The sequence below is a fragment of the Sitophilus oryzae genome, unplaced genomic scaffold (genome assembly GCF_002938485.1).
Source record: "Sitophilus oryzae breed Bouriz unplaced genomic scaffold, Soryzae_2.0 scaffold_476_pilon_pilon, whole genome shotgun sequence".
In the NCBI taxonomy this organism is placed as follows: Eukaryota; Metazoa; Arthropoda; class Insecta; order Coleoptera; family Curculionidae; genus Sitophilus; species Sitophilus oryzae.
In genome coordinates, this window is record NW_022147058.1 from 964,398 (window position 1) to 990,113 (window position 25,716).

General features: G+C 30.9%; 1 protein-coding gene across 1 annotated transcript in view; it reads left to right on the plus strand.

Annotated features, from left to right (window-relative positions):
• Positions 1 to 25,716, plus strand: part of LOC115886221 (calcium-binding mitochondrial carrier protein SCaMC-2) — a 52,813-nt gene that overhangs the window by 16,691 nt on the left and 10,406 nt on the right. Inside the window, exon 5 of the mRNA XM_030905307.1 lies at positions 12,855 to 13,013. Within this exon, the coding sequence (XP_030761167.1) occupies positions 12,855 to 13,013 (159 nt within the window). The remainder of the gene's footprint in view (positions 1 to 12,854; positions 13,014 to 25,716) is intronic.

The following is a 25,716-nucleotide window of genomic DNA, read 5'->3' on the forward strand; positions in this document are numbered from 1 at the left end:
AAGACAATGAGACTCCTTAGACCCAGCCAAAGTGCCAGAGGGGATTCCCCCTAGCACCTGACCAGGAGCCCCACCAACGACAAAGTCTCGCGTCTTCTAGAGGAAGAAGTGTAAAAAGTTACGCTGCTTTTCAATATTCTGTAGGTCCCTGATTTAAAAGCACGATAAAAACTGATAACTTATTTATTAGATGACTGTAACCACAATAAACTAGTTATTTATATCACAACAATAACACTCTAACGAATAACTATCGATTCTGACCACTTTTTTACAATTTCTTCCGGCTTCGCCATTTAGTTCACTAATTTTACTGAAAACATGAGAATTTAGAGTGTTTATAGCGCCATCTCTAGGTGACATCATCGATATTTCTTATAGCTTTTACCATTATTTTTTTATTTTATTATTTTATCATTATTGCATTTTCTTTATTATTTAGTTACAACAGAAATTAATTTTCTGTTAGAATTCGTTGATTCTTATTTTTTCGAGGGATGTCACTACGCTCCGTAGCGGTCTGTGATAGTGATAGCGGTATATCAGAAATTGTGACTTAATCACTGATATCAAAAATCACGTTCCCAAAACTCGTATAAAACGGTGACGTAATCACGACTTTTGGTAACAGCGTTTTTCGGAACCATGTTCACGGTATTATTGTATTGTCTACGGATTTCATTAATAACAATATACTATTAGACCTAGTCATTTTTAAGTAAAACTAAATAAATACTTTTAAAGCTAAACATTAAATATTAATTAAATTTTGTGAATCGTATTAGGATTATCAGTGCATGAACAAATTATTATAGCGGTATCAACGATAATTGGTTAATGAGGAGTTTTACCCATTTAAATCATCAAACAATTAGTCATCCTGGTCGAAACGTTGTAATAACGTTTTGTATTAACACTTAAAAAATGAAGGAAAATGGAAGTGCAAGGAAATATTTGATTTCAAAACAAATAATGCATTATTTGCATTCTTGACCACAATAGATCTGAAAAGGTTTTCAGTTGAACAGACTTGATAGCTACCACAAAAATCTAACTTTATTTTTAATGCTAAGATTGTTGCAACAAATTTACAAAATGTGATTATTTAATTTAGAAATAATTGTCTATGGTGTGAAAATGTACAGGGTCCGGCAATAGTGCATCTGGCATCTGTAGCTTCTAGAATAAAAAACTCTAGAATTTTATTTAAGTGCAAACCTAAAGTATGTACGAGGATGTATTTCGGAAAAATATTTTAGGGCTTCGATAGGGTAGCTCAAAAAAGTGTGGGTGGATCGGGATTATTATTTTTTAAATGGAACACCCAGTATATTATTGCATTTTTTGGCTTCCTTTCAGATCACTTTACATAATCCTAAGATATGAGTAAATATATAAGTAAATATATTTCGATTATTTCAGAGTGTTAATATTATATTAATAAATAAATGAAAAATATATATTTTTCAATCTTCCTTAAAAAAATTATTACAAATACAAGAACTGTCCTGAAATCAAAACTATAGAGGGTGCTACAAATTCGAGGTACGAGCATTGGTATCTCGGTAACCGTAATAGATACGAACATGGTAATGAAATTTTAAATTGGGGTAAAGTTATGCTTTGGGATGTTCACCAAGATGACATCAAAAAAGTTTTAAAAATTTCAAGGATTACTGAGTTTTTTGAAAAAAAAACGGATTTTTTTGAAAATAAATTTAATTTTTTCCTGTCGTTAATTTTTAGAAAATCAAAAAACTAATTGCACATTCTCATATCCACTTTATTAGGGCTATCTGATAGTATTTAATTTTATATTTAGATTTTCAAATTAGCTGATAATTTGTGAGATACAGAAGCCAACTTAATTTTTTTAAATACGGACCTGCATTTTTTATTTCCGGTTTTGAAAGAACTCGGTCTCCTGAGTACAATGATATGCCACACTTTATACTTTTTTATTGTTTTGGGTACCTTAACAACAACAAACAATTAATTATTATTTAAAATAATTTCAAGTCCGACTCTGTTTTTTTAAATTATTTAATCTGATTATATTTATCGCAACAATATTGATCAGCCGCTAATTAACATTGAATAAGGAAAATCGAGCTAATTGGAAGTTTCAAATAAATTATATCCAGGTCAGCAATTTAAAGATATTATTTTTAACTTTTTTTTTATTTTATTATTATTATCTTTTGAAATCCAGTGTAATAATATGCGTAATATTAATCGTAGTTAGAATAAATTAATTTCTACAACTAGTTTGTAATGCTCTACATGTTCGAAAGAGTTACCACCCACCGTAGTCCTTGTATCTTTAATATTTTTTTTAAGAAAGGCTGAAAAATATATATTTTTTTTATTTATTAATATCTCTGAAACTATCAAATGTTACTAATATCTTAGGATTATGTAAAATGATCTGAAAGGAAACCAAAAATGCCATAATATACAGGGTGTTTCCATATAAAAAAATCATCCCGATCCACTCACACTTTTTGGGCTACTCTATAGAAGTTAAAATATTTTCCTGAAATACATCCAAGTGCATACTCTAGCTTTGCACTTAAAGAGAAAATTGACAAGTTTTTTATTCTAGGAGCTAGGAGCTGTATGTCAAAAACTGCAAATAAATCATCCACATACCTAAACCATACTTTTGGAAAATACTCAAAATGATTTTTAGTCTCTATTTTAAATCTGCTCTTGTTAAATTACCCAAAAATCTAGACAGCGGATTACCCATTGTCGTACCTTCTCGCTGTTCAAAGAAGTTGGTATTAAATTGCAAACAATTTTGATTCATATTCATACTCGATGCGATGTAAGTTCATTATACTCAGTCACAGCTTTGTTGTCGAAACCCTTTGTTAGTAACACTTTTAAGTAGCGTGGAATTGGAACACTTCTGAACAACAAAGATAAAACAAAGAGACCAAAACTTCACCATCATGTGAAGCCCTAGTCCTGCGTTATATTTCTTTGACTGCTACCGTAATGCTTGCCAGTTCTATCTGTAGAATGCTGACGTCGCGTCGTTAGACATGGTTCATTTATCTTGCATTATCAACCTTCGTCATTATATTCCACAACTCGTTTCTTCTTTCCTTTAAGATCCATCTTCCAAGATAAGGATTAAATTTTCAGTTACTTCTCGTCTCCTCCATTGGAGCAAAACTTGTAGGCTTTGTCATAAACACATTTCTGAGAAAAGCTATCTGCATATTATACCTGTAGAAGGCGTGCTCTTTTAGCAACCTCTACCTGAGGTGGTGCGGCGCACAGTGGATAGACAAGGGATAGACCCAATGCAATTTGCTGGCAACTATGCAAAATTTCTAAGTTGAGACATTTTTTGAACAAATGTGTCCTACAAACTTCATATTTGTTAAAACTAGTCATAACTTTATTTTAGATAACTTATAGAATAGTGCACGGGTGTTTTTCCAGAATATGTATTTTATTTGAAATTTCGTATTAAATTGACTAGTACAAATTAAACTGCATAATTTTATACTTCTAAAATTTAATGACCTTTTTATCATATTTTTATTCTATATTATGAATTATGAGCTTACGATTTGTCCAGTTTAGTACCAACATGTATTCAATAACAATAATTTTCGAAGTCTTATTATTATACCGGACGCGTCTCAAAAGTGGCTCACCTCTATAACTTTTTTATTTTTTCAGATAAAAAATCGAGATTTGGTATGTTAGTATATGACATAAATTAGGATTGATTGACGTATTCAATAATTGTTTTCGGTCACTTTCTCTTTTACCGGAAATTACTACAACTTTTGATATTTAAATGGCACCCTCAGTATTTTGTTACTTTATTCGATAGAAAACGCCACTCTGAATAGAATGACATATCATATGTCAACTTTTGGCATTATCACTTAAAACAAAATTGTATTTTTTTTATCTGTTATTGAGGTTAAAGGTTTCTTAAAAGAAAAATAAAAAGATTTACTGCTCGTAGGCGCTCGTTTAGAAAATATACAGGGTGGCCCATTAGTGCGAGGAAGTCCAATATCGTCGTTGTTAACGAAAATATGAAAAAAAGTTCTATACAGTTTCTAAAAATATTTTGTTGTATACAGGGTGTCCCCAAAAAAAGTTATGATAAAGTTTTAAGTTTTTTTACATTGCACCCCCAATTTTTCTGTACATAATTGGATATAGCATAGAATTTTGCATATTGTACCTCATCTTCATCTGATTCACGTAAAATATACAGGGTATATACAGGTTCATTTAAATTAAACAAGTTATTGCCGTTTAAATCCGATTACTAAATATATTATCTTGGAAAAGAGGACGATTATTAAATAAAAATTTATAATGTAGGTATTCGCCAAAGATCAAACATAATCTTTGTTAAAGAAGTATCCGATTTTTTGCGTCTAGGCGTAGTTGTGTTTTGAATGGAAATAAAGAAGGCCTAAGTTATGACGCACCTATTTTATGACTATTATTAGCTTGTACTATGGACAAGAGTTGGTTATATTTGTTCAGGTTAAGCTGACCCTCTACCCTAATATAAATAATACTGTAAGACCCTTTTTAATAGCTTACATTGATTAGGCATAGCCGTAGTCTAAGGGTAAAATTAATATTTTATATCGTTTGTAGAATATACCTTCTGGCTCTATCATATAGCGTGGTATTGGAACATCCTGTCCCAACCTAATGAACCCAGCTTGCACTTATAAATCACACGTTGAGTTAAGGCACATCATACGCACTCTAGCGGATGTCTTCTTGAAATTTATAATGTGAGATTATACATTATAGATTACTAATTTAAAGTTAAGTTAAAAAATAAATTATATTATCTAAATAAATAAAAGAATGTTGGATTAGTTACACCATTTATAACTCCAGAACGACTGGACCGAATTTTTAACGATCTCTGATTTGTTGTATTCTTCTCCTTCCCGAATACAATATCTAAGAATTTCACGGACGAAAAATACACAGGGTGATGGTACCTTATAGGTCCGTCGCCAATCTTGAAGTTATTGATGTAAATTTGATATTAATATATTCTACAATTAATGTATTAACGTTTTAAGTACGGATACTCGGCTAAATGTCTGACATCACTTCAATAAAATTATTTATTTTTTGACCAAATTTGAGGTTATAATATAGCTTTCTCAATTAAGTTTAATAAGAGCGACAAAGAAGACACAGAATTACGTTTGTCTTTTGCTCGCGTCTGCGCATACCGCTGACAGTAACAATGAAATATTGAAAATCGGGATTTTGTTTTATTTATACTTTTCTATTAATTTTGAAAAATAGCGGTAGCGATATTAAGCTGATAAAAATAGATATTATATTTTTGTGTTAAATGTTTAGAAGAGGATCACAATGCTAAAAGCGTCCGCCGTAACAGAGTAATTTTTTTTTAATTTCACTCAAAAAATGAGTTATTTGGCTCATAAATGACCTAAATACAAAATATTTTCATGGTGTCTGTCTGTCTGTCCGTCCGTCTGTCCGTTTGTAACACGATAACTCAAAAACCGCTAAACTGATTTTAACCAAATTTGGCACAAAAATACTGTGGCACCCGAGAATCTGGCTATTAGTTTTTGGTGGTGGTGGGGGGTTGGTAAGGGGGTATAGGAGGGGATTAAAAATTTTAAAAAATCGTAACTCCAAAATTACAGTTGCTACCGAAACGCGGTTTTCAATTTAAGATTAGGATTAATATTTGCAACAAAATTTGTAATAACATCAAAATCAGTCAAAGTCGCAGTTTTTGAAATAAAAAAAAATTGAAAAATTCTTTTACTTTGAAACTAAAAGAACTGCCTACCAACTTTTTATTAACATATTTTAGTATGGGCGGCTATACGCCTCCCGGTGCCAATTTTTTGCATTAGAGAATATCATAAGTGTCCCTCTTCTCAATTCTGTATAATTTTTTTTAAAAATTCGACATACCTAAAAGGTACCAGACCCGACAACAGATCTAAAAGCGATTGGTCTCCATCATTCGAGAATATCATTCAGTCAGTTAGCTGTACCTCTGGCTGTACCACAAGATTAACAAAATAACTCTCGCGTCTGTTCACTGTTAAGTACCCGTGTTAGCTAATTTTAAATAAAACACTATTAACGAAAAAATGTTACGCCACTGGCTGTGACTATTGAGATAACGGATAATTCAGAGAATTCCGGCTGGCGGTACCTCAACGTACCGACGATACTAGAAACCAGTCAGCTGGTCATACTGATACCGCGAAACACGTGGTATCGTAGGAACGGATTCCTCGTCTGAGGAGCGAAGGCTGATTCATTCTCTAGTAGAGGCTAGTGCTAGTTGGTGCTAGTGTGTGATATAATAGCAGGAAGTGATATTTTGGTTGTGATATTTATTATTAATACTATTCCTTCGATATAATTTAATTGCGATGGCGGAAATGTTTGAACACGACTTGTTCCCCGGAGTCACCCCGGATATGCTAGACGATTTGGCTTGTATTTTTAGAATTATGGCTGTAGTATTCCGACAGGTAATGTTTTTTCTTTTAATATTTTGCACATTGAATATGCTACGTTAATAAGTAGTTTTATCATTCATCAAATTGATAATTTTTATATCAGATACTAAGGCCAAGTACCGAACACTGATAAGTATCCTTAAAATTGATCTAAAGACGGTTACTAAGGCATGTTATATTTTATAAATTATCTTTTGGTATACAGTAATTTTTTTCTTTGGCTAGAGAAACCAACAGATTTTAAATTCAAATACCAATGGCGGGATTTTTGGAAACTTCTTTTTCCCGTGCCATTAATCATAATATAAATAAATAAAAAAATACGTTTTAGTTTGAATAACAGGCATTAACATTAAATAATTTCTAATAACGATTTTTCAATTTCGAGAACTATTAAATGATAATAATAATATAAATTATAGATAACGTTGGTAAATTATCAGAAACAAAGCATTACCAAATTGTAGGAAAGAACTAAATTTTAAATTTGTTAGTGTGAAAGTGCATTAATTTTAATAACGAAGATTGAATAACATATTTTATAAAATCCAACTGGTCTAAACTTCTGTGTCCGCCACTGACTGACTAACCCTATCTACAGCGTGGAGGGTGAACATCACACAGTGTTGCCAATTTAACTGTTGTCCCATTAGATCTAGCAGATTTTTTCAATTCAGCGTAAAAAAAACTTCCATCTAGAGGCTTGGCAGTTTTTATTTTCGAAGAAAATAGTATATAAAATTGACACAAACAAGGGGCGGATACAGGAATTTATTACTATTGGCAACACTGAATCGCTTCAGTAGTGACTCTGTTTTCTGTTTTGTTATCTTGCATCTTTTTTCCTTTTCATTCAACTTAAAATTTAATGCTACAGCAGTACCGCAGTTACTGTAACTATTTTAAAAATAATTTCATATTGAAACCGAGTAACAAGTAAAATTACTATTGGTGGTACTTAACTGATTTGCATTTGAACATAAATTTATCATTTCGTTATTAACTAGCATGCTGTCATGCTGTTAGCATATAATACATACCATACGAACGATAATCACGGGCGGCTTGGAAATCATCATCAATAAAGATTTTAACTCAGTCGGCATTTTTAATCCAAGCCAACTTGCCTTGATATTTAAATCTACGTACATTACGAAGTATCTTCATTTGAAATTTACATTTCACGAAATTTGGCCAATATTTGTTACCTAATACCAAACGATCGCAAAGAAGAGGCGTCAGAGATGGTTCGGGAATGAAGATCGCTGTCATTTTATATGTAAAATTATACAGGGTCGCTGATATGTATGGGAACGGTCGATTATTAGGTAAATATAAGAGGTACCGCAGAAATTATAGGGTTTTTGAATATCTATTAGCGAGTAATAAAGTTAAGTATACAGGGTGGGTTATAAAGGCACATCAAAGTTTCATTTTTTAAATGGAACCTCCTGTATATTATTGCATATTTCAATTCTTCCTTCAGTTCTAAGCAAAAATCAAGATACACACAATGTACGTCAAACCAAGCGTTTCCGAGTTATTGACTTTTGAAAATATCACTTGAACAATTCGATTTAATTAATTTCGATGTGTTCGGTTTCATTTAACGATGAATATCAAGTCTGGAAAACGAAGTCGCTTGTACACGCTAGTATTTCTATATAATTTATTTATATAAAAATGCACAATTTAAATAAATTCTACTAACTATTTACATTACTCGAGTACTTACGTCCATAAAACAAAGGCGAGTACTTAAGGGTTAAGTATCACAGTTTCCGCCGCCTGGCATAGTTGAATGAAAACCAAACACGTCGAAATTAACTAAATCGAATTGTTTAAGTAGATATCTATTTTCAAAAGTCAATAACTCGGAAACGGTTGGTTTGAGGTACCTACATTGTGTGTATCTCGACTTTTGCTTTGAATTGAAGGAAGAACCGAAATATGCAATAATATACAGGGGGTTCCATTTAAAAAAAATGAAACTTTGATGGGCCACGACTTTATGATCGACCCTATATACTTAAATTTATTATCCTCTAATAAATATTTAAAAACCCTATAACTTTTATATTTAACTTTTTGCGGTACCTCTTATATTTTACCTAATAATCGACCGTTCCCATACATATCAGCGACCCTGTATGTGGGATGCCATCGATCGTCGTTTCAAAGCCAAGCGAACGCCGTTTTTTTTTCTCGATCATACGGTTTTATTTATAATTTTACTTCATAATTAATGGATTCTTTAGACGACGATATTCTTGACGATAACTTGGTTTATTGTCCAAGAAAATATTTAAATAACTAAGCATTGATATTTACCACACAGTATTAACTATAATATATAATAAATAGTATTTAAATATATATTTTTAAAGATAACTTCCAAAGAGACGTTTATTAACGTTATTTAAATTTATCATTCTAATAATTTCATTAATTTTGTATTACTAGATTCTGAAAGACCGATTAGTTACTAGCAAAAGTTACATTTATTTTTACTACTTAGCCCTGGGCAGTATCAACTTAATTTCACTTTTAGCAAGACGACCTTTGTTTTCGCATTCCTCTACGTCACGAACGCTATGAAGCAATCACTTTATCAGAGGCGTACAGCAAAATTTTAAATATTTGTATTTTACATTCATTTCCAACAAAACTATAATTTGCCTTTGTTTTTATTTGTTCTCTGTTCTCAATTTTATTTCAAAGTTTATCTAGTGATTCTTTAGTATGTAAAACGTTCTTTTTGTTACTGATTAAATTGAAATCCATTGTTTACCCATTGAGTAGAATTTATCTATGAAATAATTACTTTTTGGACTACCCTTTAGTAGATTACATTTGACCTCTCTATACAATCTCACTGTCTGGAAATTTTTTAAGTATTTTGTAATATCAGTTTGAAATTTTGTGTGGAATTGTTCGGTTTATAAATTTCTTTATTATAACGACAGTAACATGTTTCCAACGGTTGTATTACTTTATAATTGGAAGGGCATTATCATTAGAACGAGCCGAAGGAAATTTAAGAAAAAATATGTCTTTGCGTTTAGTTTCTGGATGCTTCAGGTACTGTTTATACATATGACTTATTTTTAGAGGTTGGTTGGTAATTGGAATAGAAACCGTTAAAATTGCTTTAAATCTCAAAATTTTAATTATTTATTCAACGTGCGGTATTCCAATCGGACTTTGATATTCGACACCGATTGGAATTGTATATTATCGCTATGAACTAGAACTTCGATTATTTTCATATTTCGATAAATTATTATACTTATTAAATATACTACATTTTAAAAATGACAATTTAGTCGTAGTAAATCAGATTTTACCTTGAGCAGTATGAATATTAAACAACAGGAAAATCAATTCAAACACTTAATACTATATACATTCTCTAAAATATATGCTGAAAAATATATGATTTTTATAATATAACGAATAAAGATTTCAACTTAAACTTGATTTTTGCAATAATCAAATATGTATTTAATGTTATCGTGTTATATTTAATACTAGTACTTACAGGTACAAATAGACAAGAAATTTACAAGATTTTTCCTCTTATACCGGGTGCGTCTCTAAAGTGGATCCTATAACCCCTATAACTATTTTATTTTTTCAGATATAAAAACGACATTTGGCATGACATAAATTAGGATTGATTGTCGTATTCATTTTTTTTTTGGTCACTTCCTGTTTTACCGGAAATTACTACAACTTTTGATTTTTAAATGGCACTCTCGGTATTTTTTTACTTTATTCTATAGAAAACGACACTCTGAATAGAATGACATAATATCATATGTCAACTTTTAACATTCTCGCATATGGTTTATTTGAAATTGTAACATGCGGTTATTAATGATAATATGTCTCGAAATACCAAGTGTGTAGTACCAAATTATTCGTAAAAAAATGCTTTTTCGAAATACGGTAATGAGCTACCCTCGTTGAGATATAATTAAAAATAGATTTAGGCATTTTTTAACCGGCCAGGACAAGACACGAAAAACATTAAACGATCAAATCTATTTTTCCAAGGCTTCTTGATTAAAAATTAGTGTTTTTACATTGCCATGGCACTTTAGATTGAAATTTAAAATACGATTTTGTTTTAAGCAAAAGTTGACATTATGATGTTATTCTATTCAAAATGTCATTTTCTATCGAAAAAAGTAATAATATACCGAGGGTGCCATTTAAAAATCAAAAGTTGTAGTCATCTCCTGTGAAACAGGAAGTGACCAAAAACAATTGAATACGTCAATCTTAATTTATGTCATATACTAACCTACCAAATCTCGTTCTTGGGTGAGCCACTTTTGAGACGCACCCGGTATATTACAATCTAGTGACAACTAGACTTAAGAATCTTACATCTAGTTTTCACTAGACTCGTCTTTTATATATCTTATCATTTCTTAATTAAGAGTAACTTAGGATAAGATAATTTAATTAAGAAATCTGTAAGTTGATTAATAAATATATGTATACTAATTTTTTATATTTTAATCGACTCATATCAAATGAAAACCGTAGAAAAGAAAATGATTAGAAAATTATGATTATCAAAAAATAATTTGCTTTATCAGAAGTCAGAAGGATATACAAAAACATTAAATATTTATTTATAGAGGAACCGGAATTCCCGGTACTACGCCTCTAAGGAACCGGGATTTCCCGTTTTTTTCGGTACATTCAGTACTAGCCAATTTTTGGTCGATATTGGTGTAGTTCGTCAATGAGCAAGCAAGGGATGGTTTTCAAAAGTAAAATCGATAAAAAATTGTTGCTTGCTTTAATGAAAATAATATCAAATTATTAAGTAATCATTCATGAGAAAATTAACACGAACACAAATGAAAACAAGTGAACAAAAACATAGTTAACTTGTTTATCAAACAACATAAACTAACTTTTAACTAAATTTGAAAAAAAAACGTTACATATTTGAATTAAAAATGAAAATGTCTATAACATTACATAAAATATAACTAATACATATCGTAATAAGGCGGACTCTGACGACTCGTGTACTTGGCCAACACATTTTTTATTGACATGCAGCGTCCGGCGATAGTGCGGCGGCGCGGCGTAGGTCCTATAATAAATAACTTTGACTTGAAATTTTGTATTGATGCCCGACGCACCCTGTATACCTTGTATACCAATAACAAATGTTTGTCAAGTACACGAGTTGTCAGAGTGCGCCATAATATAAATAATACACGAACTGGTTTCTATTTGGATTCAACGCAGTGGTGTTTACAAAAAAAGTTTGTTTTTTTTATTTTGTAGAATACCTTTTAAGAAATGTATAGTCATTATTTTTAATACTTGCATCATCAAGTGTGGTCAGCCTATTTTATTTTACTATTAGGGCTTAAAGAATAGACAACACATGGGAACACAAAAAGTCAGCTATCGAAGCTGACCTTATCCGTGATAAAAATATCAATAATTGTCATCAGACTTTGAGTGAGCGGCGTTAGATGATTTTTATGTTGCCGCTAGTATATCGCTGGCAGTTTTTTCAGTGACATTATATAAAGTATTAAATGTACCTGCAGAGGGAGATCGCAAATTACAAAAATTGTTCTGAAAATATAAATATAAAATAATATCATGTTTTATTTTATTATTTTTTCTAAACCTCTTCAAAAAGTAGCCTGTATTCATTGTAAAAACTGTTAAAAATGTCTAGAATCTCTGTGTTGGAACAAACCTACCTATTATTTCACGACTGAAAGAGAATATAAAAAAATAAAAAGTTGGATTTTGTAAACAACATTGCGTCGAATCCAAACGGAAACTATCTTATCAGTGACTTTTTCTCGTATAACAAATTGACCTAAAAGACCAAGAATACGTTTCAGGAGTCATATTTCGTTTCAAGTCAAGAGTTCAGAGACAAATAAAAAAAACTGTTAAAATGTCTAAAAATATCTACTCAGAGAACAGTTTTTTAACAGAAAAATCTATTCCGTTGACATTCTGTTAAAAAATAACATTACATAAATATTCAATATTCTTAACAATAACGGGAAGGGGAAGCAATATAAACGATCTGCGTTTAGAATTGATACAAATCCAATACATATTTTGAAAATAAATAATGCATTATTTTATACCATTAATAATTAGAAAATATAAATTGAGAATGATAAAAAAAATCCATATTCATGCTAATTAAAAATAAGGATTGATGTATGCTCTTTACAAAATATATGGAATTTAATATTCCAAATCTGCATTATTTAGTTAAATTGTTCTTTATTTTTATATTTGGAATACTTTTTTTTCCAGTATTTGGATATTGGAGAGGATATGAACATTCCTGATGACTTTACACAAAGTGAAATGCAAACTGGTATGTGGTGGCGTCACTTAGCAGCAGGAGGAGTAGCAGGAGCTGTTTCTAGGACGTGTACGGCCCCCTTGGATAGGCTTAAGGTGTTTCTTCAGGTAAAACAATACTATATTTAAATTTGTCCCATTTGTCAAAACGAACGCCTTCTTTGACGGTTTTCATTTCAAATGATCAAAATCTGGCAATATCACAGAAGAATGTATTGTACAGAATTCGGCAATAGTGCGTCGGGCATCTGTAGCTTCTAGAATTAAAAATTTGGGAATTTTGTGCAAACTTAAAGTATGTACGAGGATGTATTTCAGGAAAATATTTTGACTTCGATAGGGTGGCTCAAAGAAGTGTGAGTGTGATCGGGAAGATGTTTTTTAATGGAACAGCCTGTATGTTATTGCATTTTTTGCTTCCTTTCAGATCACTTTACATAATCCTAAGATATGAATAAATATATTTCGATGGTTTCAGAGATATTAATAAATAAATAAAAAATATATATTTTTCAATCTTCCTGTAAAAAAATATTACAAATACAAGAACTGGTTTAGTATCAAAACTATATTAGGTATTTACTTAATAAATAATATTTTCTAGCCTTTAGCTGTGTATTTTTTCTAATTTCGAAAAATCGAAAGTAGAGAAAAAAAAAGTAAAAAGAAAATTGTTTTGCTTGTCGTAAAGGGGGGAACCAAGCTCCACTCCCACAACCGGTTTCTGGGCCTACCCTTCATCAAGTGGGTTCTCCAGGGGCTGGTTCTCACCGATACGGCAAGCAAAACTTTTTCAATATCAACAGACGATGTTCCTCTGACAATCTTCCTTAAAAAAATATTACAAATACAAGAACTGGTTTAGAATCAAACTATATTAGGCATTTACTTTGGATAGCCTATACTTACTTTGCTATAAATATCGTAATATCAAATCATACAGGGTGTGCAAAATCTACGCCAAACTTAACGCTAAACTAACCAGCACTTAAGGGACATAAAGGGCCAGTACTAGCGCTTTCCAGTTCAAAATATTCTAATAAAGTTGCGATGAGTTTTTTTACGGCAATTATGCTATCTTGTACAATGGCGGGCAAATTGTCAAACTAAAACCAATGAATCAATTTTTTAGTGTATACGTCTCAGCCCAGTGAGTGTTTTATTCCTTTAAGGGAAATGTATTCTAGGTGACGTCGTTACGTTACCAGGCCCTCCTTGTGCCTGATAACGAGCAAAAAAAAACAGATAAAGGGAAATTAAACAACTTTCGTTGCACGTCAACAATGACACCATGCGTCGTCTTATGGAGTTTGCTGGTGGTCGTGTTATGATGTGCAACCAAAGTTATTTTAATTTTCCTAAAATTTTGCTTACTGGTAGTTCACTGGAGTACCAAGTTTTTATTAAGGTGACATATTTAATATACAGGGTGGTCCGAACTGTATTCCGGAAACTTCGACAACACATTCTGCAAATAAAAATAAGTAAAAAACTTCGTGTAAATGTATGTCCTAAAGTGCTTAGTTTCGGCAATACAGGGTGTAGAAGTTTCCTGATTTTATTTTTTAGCCGACCATACCAATAGGTATGGTAGGCTATTAGGATCGGCAAAAAAAAAGTTTTTTTAATTTCACTCAAAATGAGTTATTTGGGTCATAAATGACCTAAATACAAAATATTTTCGTGGTGTCCGTCTGTCTGTTTGTCTGTCTGGCTGTCTGGCTGTCTGTCTATCTATCTGTCTGTCTGCCGTCTGTAACACGATAACTCAAAAACCGCTGAACCGATTTTAGCCAAATTTGGTACAAAAATACTGTGGCACCCGAGAATCTGGCCATTAGTTTTTGGTGGGGGTGGGGGGTTGGTAAGGGGGTATAGGAAGGGGTTAAAAATTAAAAAAAATCGTAACTCCAAAATTACAGTAGCTAGCGAAACGCGGTTTTCAAATTAAGATTAGGAATAATATTTGCAACAAAATTTGTAATAACATCAAAATCAGTCAAAGTCGCATTTTTCGAGATATTAACATATTTTAGTATGGGCGGCTATACGTGCCTCCCAGCGCCAATTTTTTTAAATAATATATGAAGTAACATCAATATCTGGATGAAAATTAGTTTCTTGGAGTTTTTTGACCTGACAAATTTGATTTTGATGTTAATATGACTCCTATTTGTAGGGGGCGCCACTTACATGTGTTACATAACTGTTTTGAAGAGTAATAACTTTTCGTCCGTACCCGTATAAAACTATGGGGTGAAAAAATATACATACCGGGACTTTTTACGTAAAAAATGTCTCTTGAAACCTGGTGACTATGGAAAAAGTCAATACATGTCATTATTGACAAAAAATTAACATGTTGAGTAGATAGTTTATTAACTGAAATTTGGGAAATTTATATTTTTTTAAATTAATTATAAACTTTTCTACAAAAAAATGGTGATATAACAGTTTCTGTGGAACTTTTGACACAAAAACATTTCAAATTTATGATTTCAGTCCACATGTTTAATTTATGTCAATGATGATAGGTATTGATAATTTTGATTCCAAATATCCATCACTCGTTGCAATTTTTACCAAGAGATCTTTTTTACGTAAAAAAACTCCGTAAATGTATATTTTTTACTTAGTAGTTTTATACAGGTACCGACGAAAAGTTATTACTCTTCAAACCAGTTAAAAAATATGTTGGTGGGGCCCTCTACAAGTAGGAGTCATATTGACATCAAAATCAAATTTCTCATGTCAAAAAACTCCCAGACGTCAATTTTCATCCAAATATTACCGTTACTTCAGAAATTATTTTGGAAAAAATCGAAATAAAAATGAAACTTCTACATCCTGTATCTACGATACTAAATACTAAGCATTTTAGGACATATTTATACGAACTTTTTTACTTATTTTTATGTGCAGAATATGCTGCCGAAGTTTCCGGAATACAGTTGGGACCACCCTGTATATTTTAACACGCAAGACGTTATCTCTATAGAAATGCGTGAATTTTAGTAAAATATGGCATAAACTAATCTGTATATATTATGTATTATAATAACAAGACGTAATGTTTGTCTCAATAATCTTTCAGTCTCTGTCACAAATAATATTGTCTCTCCCCCCAAAAGTGATAGATTTAAACATTTCATATCATAAGTAAAGAAAGTTGATATTGTCTTGGATGATAACATTATTAATTTACAACCAGATTATACTATCTAAGTAATAAATCTATAACTAAAATGAAGTTTTCTAAATACATATAGGTACGATAGCTGTCGATATGGAAAGCCAGAAAAAAATACTACAAAAATGATTTACTTTTGAACTAAAATGGCAGATGACATATACAATTGACGGTCATTAATATCGTAGTATTCTTTCTGAACAAAATTTATCCATCACTATATGTAACATCAGTATAGTTATTAATTAATTTCATGAAAAATACATGTAGCTAAAATATTCAAACGGCAATTTAATTTTGTCTTCAATCAAATTATTTGAGTATATTTGGAGTATATTGATCATCATCAGGCCAAGTCTTCCCCCTCCCCAATGTAGCTTAATATTTAAATACAAATAGATATAGTGCATAGCGCACATGACGAGCCATTGTACAAAACAAACGAATTAAACGTCAAAAAAGGAAATTAAATCTTTCTAATAAAATCCAGGAAAATATCAATATTTGATTTGCAGAATATTTGTAATGATTAAAGTATTTGGTAAGGATTAAATGACTAAAGTATTATTATAATCATATTAAAGGATATTAAAGTAGTAATAAGGATTAAAGTATTAAAAGTATTATACTGGTTTTAAGTCGAATATGAGATGAAAGAGAATGTCTAAAGATATACAATTTTGCAGCTAATAATACCAATAGTCTTACTAATTTATAAATAAATGACACGTTAGGTCTTAATTTCTAATAAGAAAATCCACAATATCAAATCAGAAAACTTAACGATTAACGAACAATAAATTAAAAATAAATAACCTACTCATTGGTCGTGACGGCAAAGAGTAGCTATTTCTCTGACGTCACGACCAATACTAGCCTGTTTATAGCAGCTTGAAATAACTTGAATTTCGGAGCATTAATATCGAAATGGCCGTTTGGGATATTTTTTATGATACATATTTTCATACAATATGTAATTATGACCGACAGTTTTTTTCCAATTTAATTTTTTTGTCAAGTTGCTTATTGTTGCAATAAAAGGGGCCCTATACGCAACGATTCCATCTGCATGCCAAATCGCACAGTTCAGATCTGAAGACCAAATCGATAACGATCTTTTCACACTACACGATCAACTTTTATAAAAGATAATTTTGTTAGAGTATAGTCTAGTACAGTTCCCGCCAAATCAGTGGTCTATGCAATTAAAAATATTCAGCGTGTCGAAAGATCTCATCTCTTCGGTGAGATCTTTATCCGCTACCACAAGTTGAAATTTGGACTGAATAGAAGGACTGTTCCACTAAGAATAGCTCTCGGCTGTATCTCGGAAAGTATTAGTTATAGAGCTTGCGGATAAAAATATTCCATGAGAAATTGCTCAAAATTATTTTCAAGTTTGTAGAACGGCCGCTAGGAGGCGCAACTGTTATAAAAAAATAAGAAAAAGGAGTTTTTACACAATTTTGCCTAGATAACGGGTACTATAAATAATAACTTCATAATCTCCAGTAAATCTTGAATATTTTTCATTAGAACCATTTTTCCCTATCTGCCACAATAAAGTGGTGGGGGAAGGTTAGATCTGTTTTTATTTAAATATTAATAACTCCGGACTGGATGAACGGAATCCAACAAACGGGGGCTCGTTTAAAAGAGAGTTTCTTACTCTATATTATACCGTATATACAATAATAATAGGCTTTTGAATGTAGACGCTAGGGGGTACTGTCTTACAATTGAACAAACATTGCGCGTTTGTTCAAAAAAATTAAATGCGATAGAATACATATGTAATTTTAGCTGATAGTAAAGAGTAATAAAAGCTTAAAAAGCCAGCGAAAACCGCATGCTGATATCTTTTTTCAAACCAAAGTTATTAGCAAAATTATAATAAATACGAAAATATAAGCCCTTAATTACCTTATTTTTCTAACACGGTATTGCTAGCCCTCTTGATTATGAACATTCTGACAAAAAATAAGATAGAAATGATTAGTTTATTCTAAAATCGACAATATACCAGAATACCATAATACCAGATCAATTAATATCTAATAATTAAGATATCAATGACAGTTAATAAGAAACGACGCCTCAGTGAAGTAATAGTTAGCTTTGGAAAAAAGTTGGTTTTGACGTAATAGCTTTGGTAATAGTATAAACGTCAATGTGTTATTAGATCAACATTTTGATAGTCTTAGCAAAGTTTTTTCTCTAGTGAAGAAAGGCATTCTTAGAAAAGCAATCAAAAGATAAAAAACGCTGCTGAGACTATCAAAATATTGATATAATAATATTTTGATGTTAAAATTTAAAAGCAACTTTTTTCCAAAGCCTTTCATGAATTCACTGATGTGTCGTTTCTTGCCACCGTCATTGATATCTTAATTATTAAATATTAATACACCTAGTATTATGGTATTCTGGTTCATTGTCGATTTTTTGAATAAAATAATCTTTTTTATTTTATTTCTTATTAGAATGGTCATAATTAAGAGGGCTAGTAATACCGTGTAAGAAAAATTAGATAATTAAGGGCTTGTATTTTCGTATTTATTATAATTTTGCTAATAACTTTGGTTTGAAAAAAGATATCAAGATGCGATTTTCGCTGACTTGTTAAGCTTTTATTACTCTTTAGTATCAGCTAAAATTTCATATATCGCATTTAATTTTTTTGAAAAAACTCGAAATGTTTGTTAAATTGTAAGACAGCGCCCCCTAACGTCTACGTTCAAAATATTATTTTTATTGTTTATGTAGTATAATATAGAGTAAGAAACGGTCTTTTAAATGAGCTCTCATTTGTTGGATTCCGATCATCCAGTCCGGAGTTATTAACATTTAAATAAAAACAGATCTAACCTTCCCCCACCACTTTATTTTAGCAGAGAGGGCAAAATGGTTCTAACAAAAAAGATCAAAATTGACTGCAGATTATGAAGCTATTATTTATAGTACATCGTATCTAGGCAAAATTTCCTTAAAATTTCATTTTGTTATTTTCCATAGCAGTTACGCCCTCTAGAGGCCGTTCTACCAACTTGAAAATAATTTCCAGCAATTTCTCATATTCTCTTTAGTTATAAATATCTTTTTCCGTAGGTCCTACGACTAGTACTTTCCAAGATACAGCCGAAAGCTATTCTTAGTGGGACACCCTGTACAGGGGTGGGTCAAATTCGACGCTTTTAAATGGAAACACCCTTTTCTATAGGAGATAGATAAAAACTAATATCGGTGTCTGGAGCTCAATTTTTGTCAAAAACATGATGGTGAAAACCGCATATCGATATCTGTTACCGTTTCGGAGTTACGGAGTGTTTTTCAAAAATATGCATTTTAAACAAATCGCTGTAACTTTTTTGCTATGGAAAATTTTGTATTTTTATGAAAACATTTCCAAAGCACCTTTTTACGTAGAATTTAATGGTTTAAGTATAATTTTTTTAAAATTAATAATTTAAGAATTATCAGCAGAAAATTTGATTTTTTATATGGGACACCCTGTATATTTTTAATTTATTGAAAAGCATTTCAAATTACCTTTCCAAAAATGTAACACACTTGATATTTTGCTCGATTCCTCTTCGAGATATAGAGTATAAAAACATTCGCCCGCTTTAAATACGTAGGCTTTGAACGGCACCGGCTGTAATGCAAAAAAATTCTAGCTGTGAGCATCAATTAAAACGAAAATAATATTTGCTATGAGAGATGCAAAATTTTATAACAATTTAAATTTGTTTTAACCAACATCAACACATTTAAACTATATCTAATAACAATAAAAATAAATAGCAAACCAAGACATGAGATATTGCTACAGATCAGTGGCGGATACAGAGGGGGGGCCCATGGGGCCCTGCCCCCCTAGAATCTCTAAATTATGTTAAATATTAGGCTTTTGGGTAAAAAATGGCGCCCTAAAAAGCATATTCTACATTACGTTTTATTTTGGGCCCCCCCTAAAATAAATTCCTGTATCCGCCCCTGCTACAGATGTTCGACATATCGACCGTCTTCTGTTATGGTTTGGTTTGGTTTGGAATTTCTCGCGGAATTCATTAACTCAGTGGGGTTGAAAGATACCCTCTCATAACTCCTAATTTTTAATTCTTGTCTAGATTATACGGAAGAATAAGAAACCTTTATTCTTCCGCAAATATATCCATAGGATTAGATCTATGGGCACTAAGTCAGGCGGCCTCGACGGCCAACGGCTAGTATCGTGGTTAGCTATCGAATTATTCTAAAAAAAATTGCTGATAACTCCAGCGTTCAGAGGCGGTGCGTCGTCTTGCTGGAAAAATATGTTTTCGAGTTCCATTAAGGGCATATCATCAATAAGGGATCCAAAGCCTACTAGTTAAAAGTGGCGAACTTTTAAAAATTCTGTATTTCGAAGGGGATTATAACAAAATATCAAGTGTGCTATATTTTTGGAAAGGTAATTTTAAATTATTTTCAGTTAATAAAATATATAGGGTGTCCCAAATAAAAATCAATTTTTCTGCTGATAACTCTTAAATTATTAATTTTAAAAAAAATTATACTTAAACCATTAAATTCTACGTAAAAAGGTGCTTTGGAAATGTTTTCATAGAAATACAAAATTTTCCATAGCAAAAAAGTTACAGCGATTTGTTAAAAATGCACATTTTTTAAAAACACCCCGTAACTCCGAAACGGTAACAGATATTGATGTGCGGTTTTCACCATCATGTTTTTGATTAAAATTGAGCTCCAGACACCGATATTAGTTTTCGTCTATCTCCTATAGAAAAGGGCGTTTCCATTTAAAAGCGTCGAATTTGACCCACCCTGTACAGTTCAAATCTCTCAGATATCGTTCCGTGTAGGGCCCATTTAAGTGTTACGTATCTATTTTGACCTGCACTATTTTTATCAGAAAAAAATACTATTTGAGACATGTAAATTTGAAAAAGTTTATAGGACAAAACCTACAAGAATAACTTTATTTTGGAAAAAAATATATTTCATAACACTCTGAAATATAATTTCAAAAGAATTTCAAGAACTAGTTCCGATGAAAAAATTATAAAAATTTGAGAAAATCTACAAAAAAAATATTTTTTTCTGTTTTCCGACATATAATATGAACAATTCTGACTTATAACGAAACCCATGAGCAAGCAATGGGGATGTCAATGTTAGTCGGGAACTAATATGAAGTAAAGACCTAGTTCAATGGAACTATTCCTCCCAAGGAACTAGAATTCCCATCTAAATACTAGGCACATCATTTTTTTTACGTTTTTAGCATTAGTGTAGTAAATTCAAAATTCGATGATTTATTAATTTATTAACAATTAAACGAACACAAACTGATACTGATTATTAAACTTCATAACGCTATAAAAAAACTGTAATTTATGACTATACATATATACACAAATATTTAATTTTATTATTTAACAGCTTTCTAATGTTTACAAATTACTGAAAACAGAACTCACACTGCTTCAATTTGAGGTAAATTAACAGTCACACCAGGTTGCTATTCCTTCTCCTTCACATTCTCCTGTTAAAGTGCTAAATTTGAAGCTACTGTTCCAATGACGTTTTCCTGTCGTATACTTCTAGAATCTAACGTAATTATCTTAATTAACAGCATGATATAAAAATTAAACATGCCTCTTATCAGTGTTATTCTTATGTAAAATATCGTTACTAAAATTTTGAGACCGTATGCTCTATCAATACTTATACAAGTCTTAAATTTTATTCTTATTGTAATATTTTCTTTCCCAGTAATTATTTTTTAAATAATTTTATGTAGTATTTAGTTGATGTACCGTATGATCGAAAAAAAAACGGCGTCAGCGATAGCTATGAAAGGAATATCGCTGTCCTTTTCAAATGTCATTCTGTCAAAATTATATGGGGAATGTCATAGAACGTCGTTTCCAAGCCAGCTGGACGCCGTTTTTTTTTCGATCACACGGTATATTACTCCATAATTTAGTGACGAGATTACTGATATACATATTTGATGTTCTTATTTTAAATTTACAATTTATATTGAAATTTATATACATTGAATATGGTAAATAAATACTCTTTAAAAGAACGACAGCTCTCTAATATTATATTTTTGTTTCACCTATATAAATGACCACGAACGGCCAATGCATTAAATGTGATTAATGTGTCAATTAAGGCCACGATTTGTTTCATTGTTAATTTCAATATAATAGAAGTCCATTTAACTTAAGAAACAGATAACCCAATTTTACTATTTTTCTTATATGTATATCTTTAATCCGTTTAATGACGTTTAATCCATTTTCTAATTTATAACTAGATACAAAGCACAATTCCTAATTATTACCTGTCAAATTAAGATCATTTTACATAAAATACTCACACATTCATTGTTGTACCGTATGATCGAAAAAAACGACGTTGGAAATACGCCAGGGCAGTTAGCAAAAATAGGGGAAGTTTTTGCAATCAAGCTGATTTTTTCACAGATGATAGTACTCATTAACAATACTCTGTAAAAAAATGTTACACCTCCTAGAGCGCTTGCTTCCTCCGCCATGTTGAATTAAAGATGGCGTCTGATCCTATTCTTTAAAAAATCGTAACTTAATTTATTAACCGATTTTCGTCAAGTAAAAAATTAACTTACTCATAAAAGAAAATTTTTTAAGCCCTTAATGGTTTATATATTTTAAATCTACATTAAATTTCCTACAATTCTCCAAGTTTTTATAATTTTATCGCTATGTTTACTATTTTTCTGAGTGCCTTGAATGTCGCTTCGTTGAATCAGTTAAATTTTGCAAGGGTCCAAAAAAATTAACTTACTCATAAAAGAAAAATTTTTAAGCCCTTAATGGGTAATATATTTTAAATCTACATTAAATTTCCTACAATTCTCCAAGTTTTTATAATTTTATCGCTATGTTTACTATTTTTCTGAGTGCTTTGAAAGTCGTTTCGTTGAATCAGTTAAATTTTGCAAGGGTCCAAAAAAATTAATTTACTCATAAAAGAAAAATTTTTAAGCCTTTAATGGTTTATATATTTTAAATCTACACGTTTTGGACTAAAGAAGGAAATAAAAATACAAAACTATTTTGACAGGTTGTTTTTCTGTCAAAAATAAAAAAAAGGAAAAATAATAAAAGAAATCGACTTGCTTTTGTTTATTTTTTTTTGAACCGTACTCCGTAGCAAAAAAGGTTAAAGAATATGCGCTCTTTTGTTTTGATTTTGAAACAGTCCTTGAGTTTATGATAGGTTGAGTAGTGCGGGAAATATAGTGTATAGTGGTCCTTAAGGATACAAACAAAAATAAAACTTATGCTGGATGTAAAAATACTTTATTTTTTGCTCGGTTGACAAAAAATAAAAACAGTTGCCTTTGGTTTTAGGTTAAACCTTTAGTTAAACATATGAATTAAAAAAAAACATTAAAAATAAATTAAAAAAAAGAAAAAATTGTTTTTCTTCATAATAGATAATAATAAACACTGAAATTCTTTTTATTCCAACAGAAAAGTATAAATTCAACTTTTAATAACTTTTAACTACAAATACATAATAATAACTTTTTCACATTTGTATTTACACCTCACCATCATCTATTTCCCCTTCTTCATAATCGACTCTGGGTGCATTTAGACAGGCTTGATTGCATTTTTTTACACAAAATGCTGCATTTCCGATTATAAGAAGCACAAACACAGTTTGCTGTGCAAAGATCTATGCATTTGCAAAAAAAGTTGCCATTATAGGTGTTCGGGCCCTGGAGGTTTGGTGTAAGTCACTGGGAAAAGCTCATTGCCACTGGCAAACCACCCCCACTCAAGTGGATTTAACTCGTTTCCTCTCCTTGTACCTGTAAATATACACTAAAAACGTGTTGATTACTGGAGTCTTCTGTGGGAGGAAGATTTATCAAATCAAAATTAGATCCCAAACCTTGTGTTCTCAAAGTTCAATTTTGGCCTCAAATTTTTTTGGAAATTTTCCTTTTTTGCCCCTTTTTTTTAAATATCTCCCATATCCTTCATTTGTCTGTAATTAGTTATACATTGTTGGATAGAGCATAGATGGTTCTCATTAACGCAATTTTTTTTACTTCTTGATATTGTACAGAGTGTTGTAGAAATCGATCCAAAGTCAAAAATTTGCAAAATCTAAAAATCCTAAAAATCTCGAAAATGATAACTTATTGTAAAATGATGGTTGACCCCTGTGTGGATAGAGCTTGTGGAGCCCTACAATTGCCCCATTTAAACTGTGAATGAACCTATCTCGAATAAACGAATAGTTTTTGAGATATTTCGAATAAAAGTTTTCAATTGTCGATTTTCTGAACCCTTTGAAAAAAATCGATTTTTGAATTTTTCAATTTTTTGTACTTTTTTCACCTGAAACGTGTAAAGGGCGCTAAAATATGAATATTAATAGCATTTTTATCTTTTTTTGCATTATCATGTATTTTAAAAAAATCCCGAAAATTAAAAAAATCGGTTTTTATTTTTTTTCTCGCCCTGTATACGACTTTTTGACAAATTTTGTTATAAAAATAGCTTCTCTTCCTCCTTAATATGGAGTTCGTTTGAGGTAAATCGGTTAAAAAATAAGAAAGTTACAGTATTTAAAAAAATATTGTGTCGGCCATCTTTAATTCAACATGGCGGAAAAAGCAAGCCTCCTAGAAGGTGTAACTTTTTTTTACAGAGTACTATTGATGAAAAAATTTTTTACAGAGTACTATCATCTATGAAAAAATTAGCTTCATTGCAAAAACTTCTCCTAAAGGCCATTATTTCACCTAACTGCCCTGGCCTAAAATGAACATCGATGATATTCCCCATATAATTTTGCATATAAAATGACAGCGATCTTCATTTCATAGCTGTCGTTGACGCTGATCGTATTGTATAAATTTTATAAAATTCTATTCGTCTTGTTGAAGTATGTACGAATTTATGAGATTTGATTTTGCATATAAAATGACAGCGATCTTCATTTCATAGCTATCGTTGACGCTGATCGTATTGTATAAATTTTATAAAATTCTATTCGTCTCGTTGAAGTATGTACGAATTTATGAGATGTCATTTGAAAAACTAAAAATATTTAATGATAACAGCAGAACATATAGTTTAAACTTGTATTATTAATAAGTAAATTACATATATAAAATGTTTAAGTTAAATAAAAATAAATTATTATGATAATCACAGATTTTGTACCATAAATACCTATTTTAACTGGGCAAAGTTCAAATGTGGCTTAATGCAGTTTTTTAGAACTTCTCATCTTGGAAATTAGCCAATATAATTGTCATTAGTTAGAGGTGGACGGATGCCGATGCGGCGTTGTGTTTATTTAAAGATCTTTTAAATAGAATAATTTCATTAATTTTTATTACATTTAGATGCCAACTATACAGGGTGAGTCTTAAATAAGTGCAAATATTTTCAGGGCGGGGATCTCGATAAAAGAAACATTTTTCTCTTTACCGTTTTTCAAATAAGTCCAAAATATCCGAGCTATTTTACTTTGAAAATTTCCAAAAAAAACGATTTTTTTGTAAATTTAATCTACTACCTATGTTGCCAGTTGTCATAT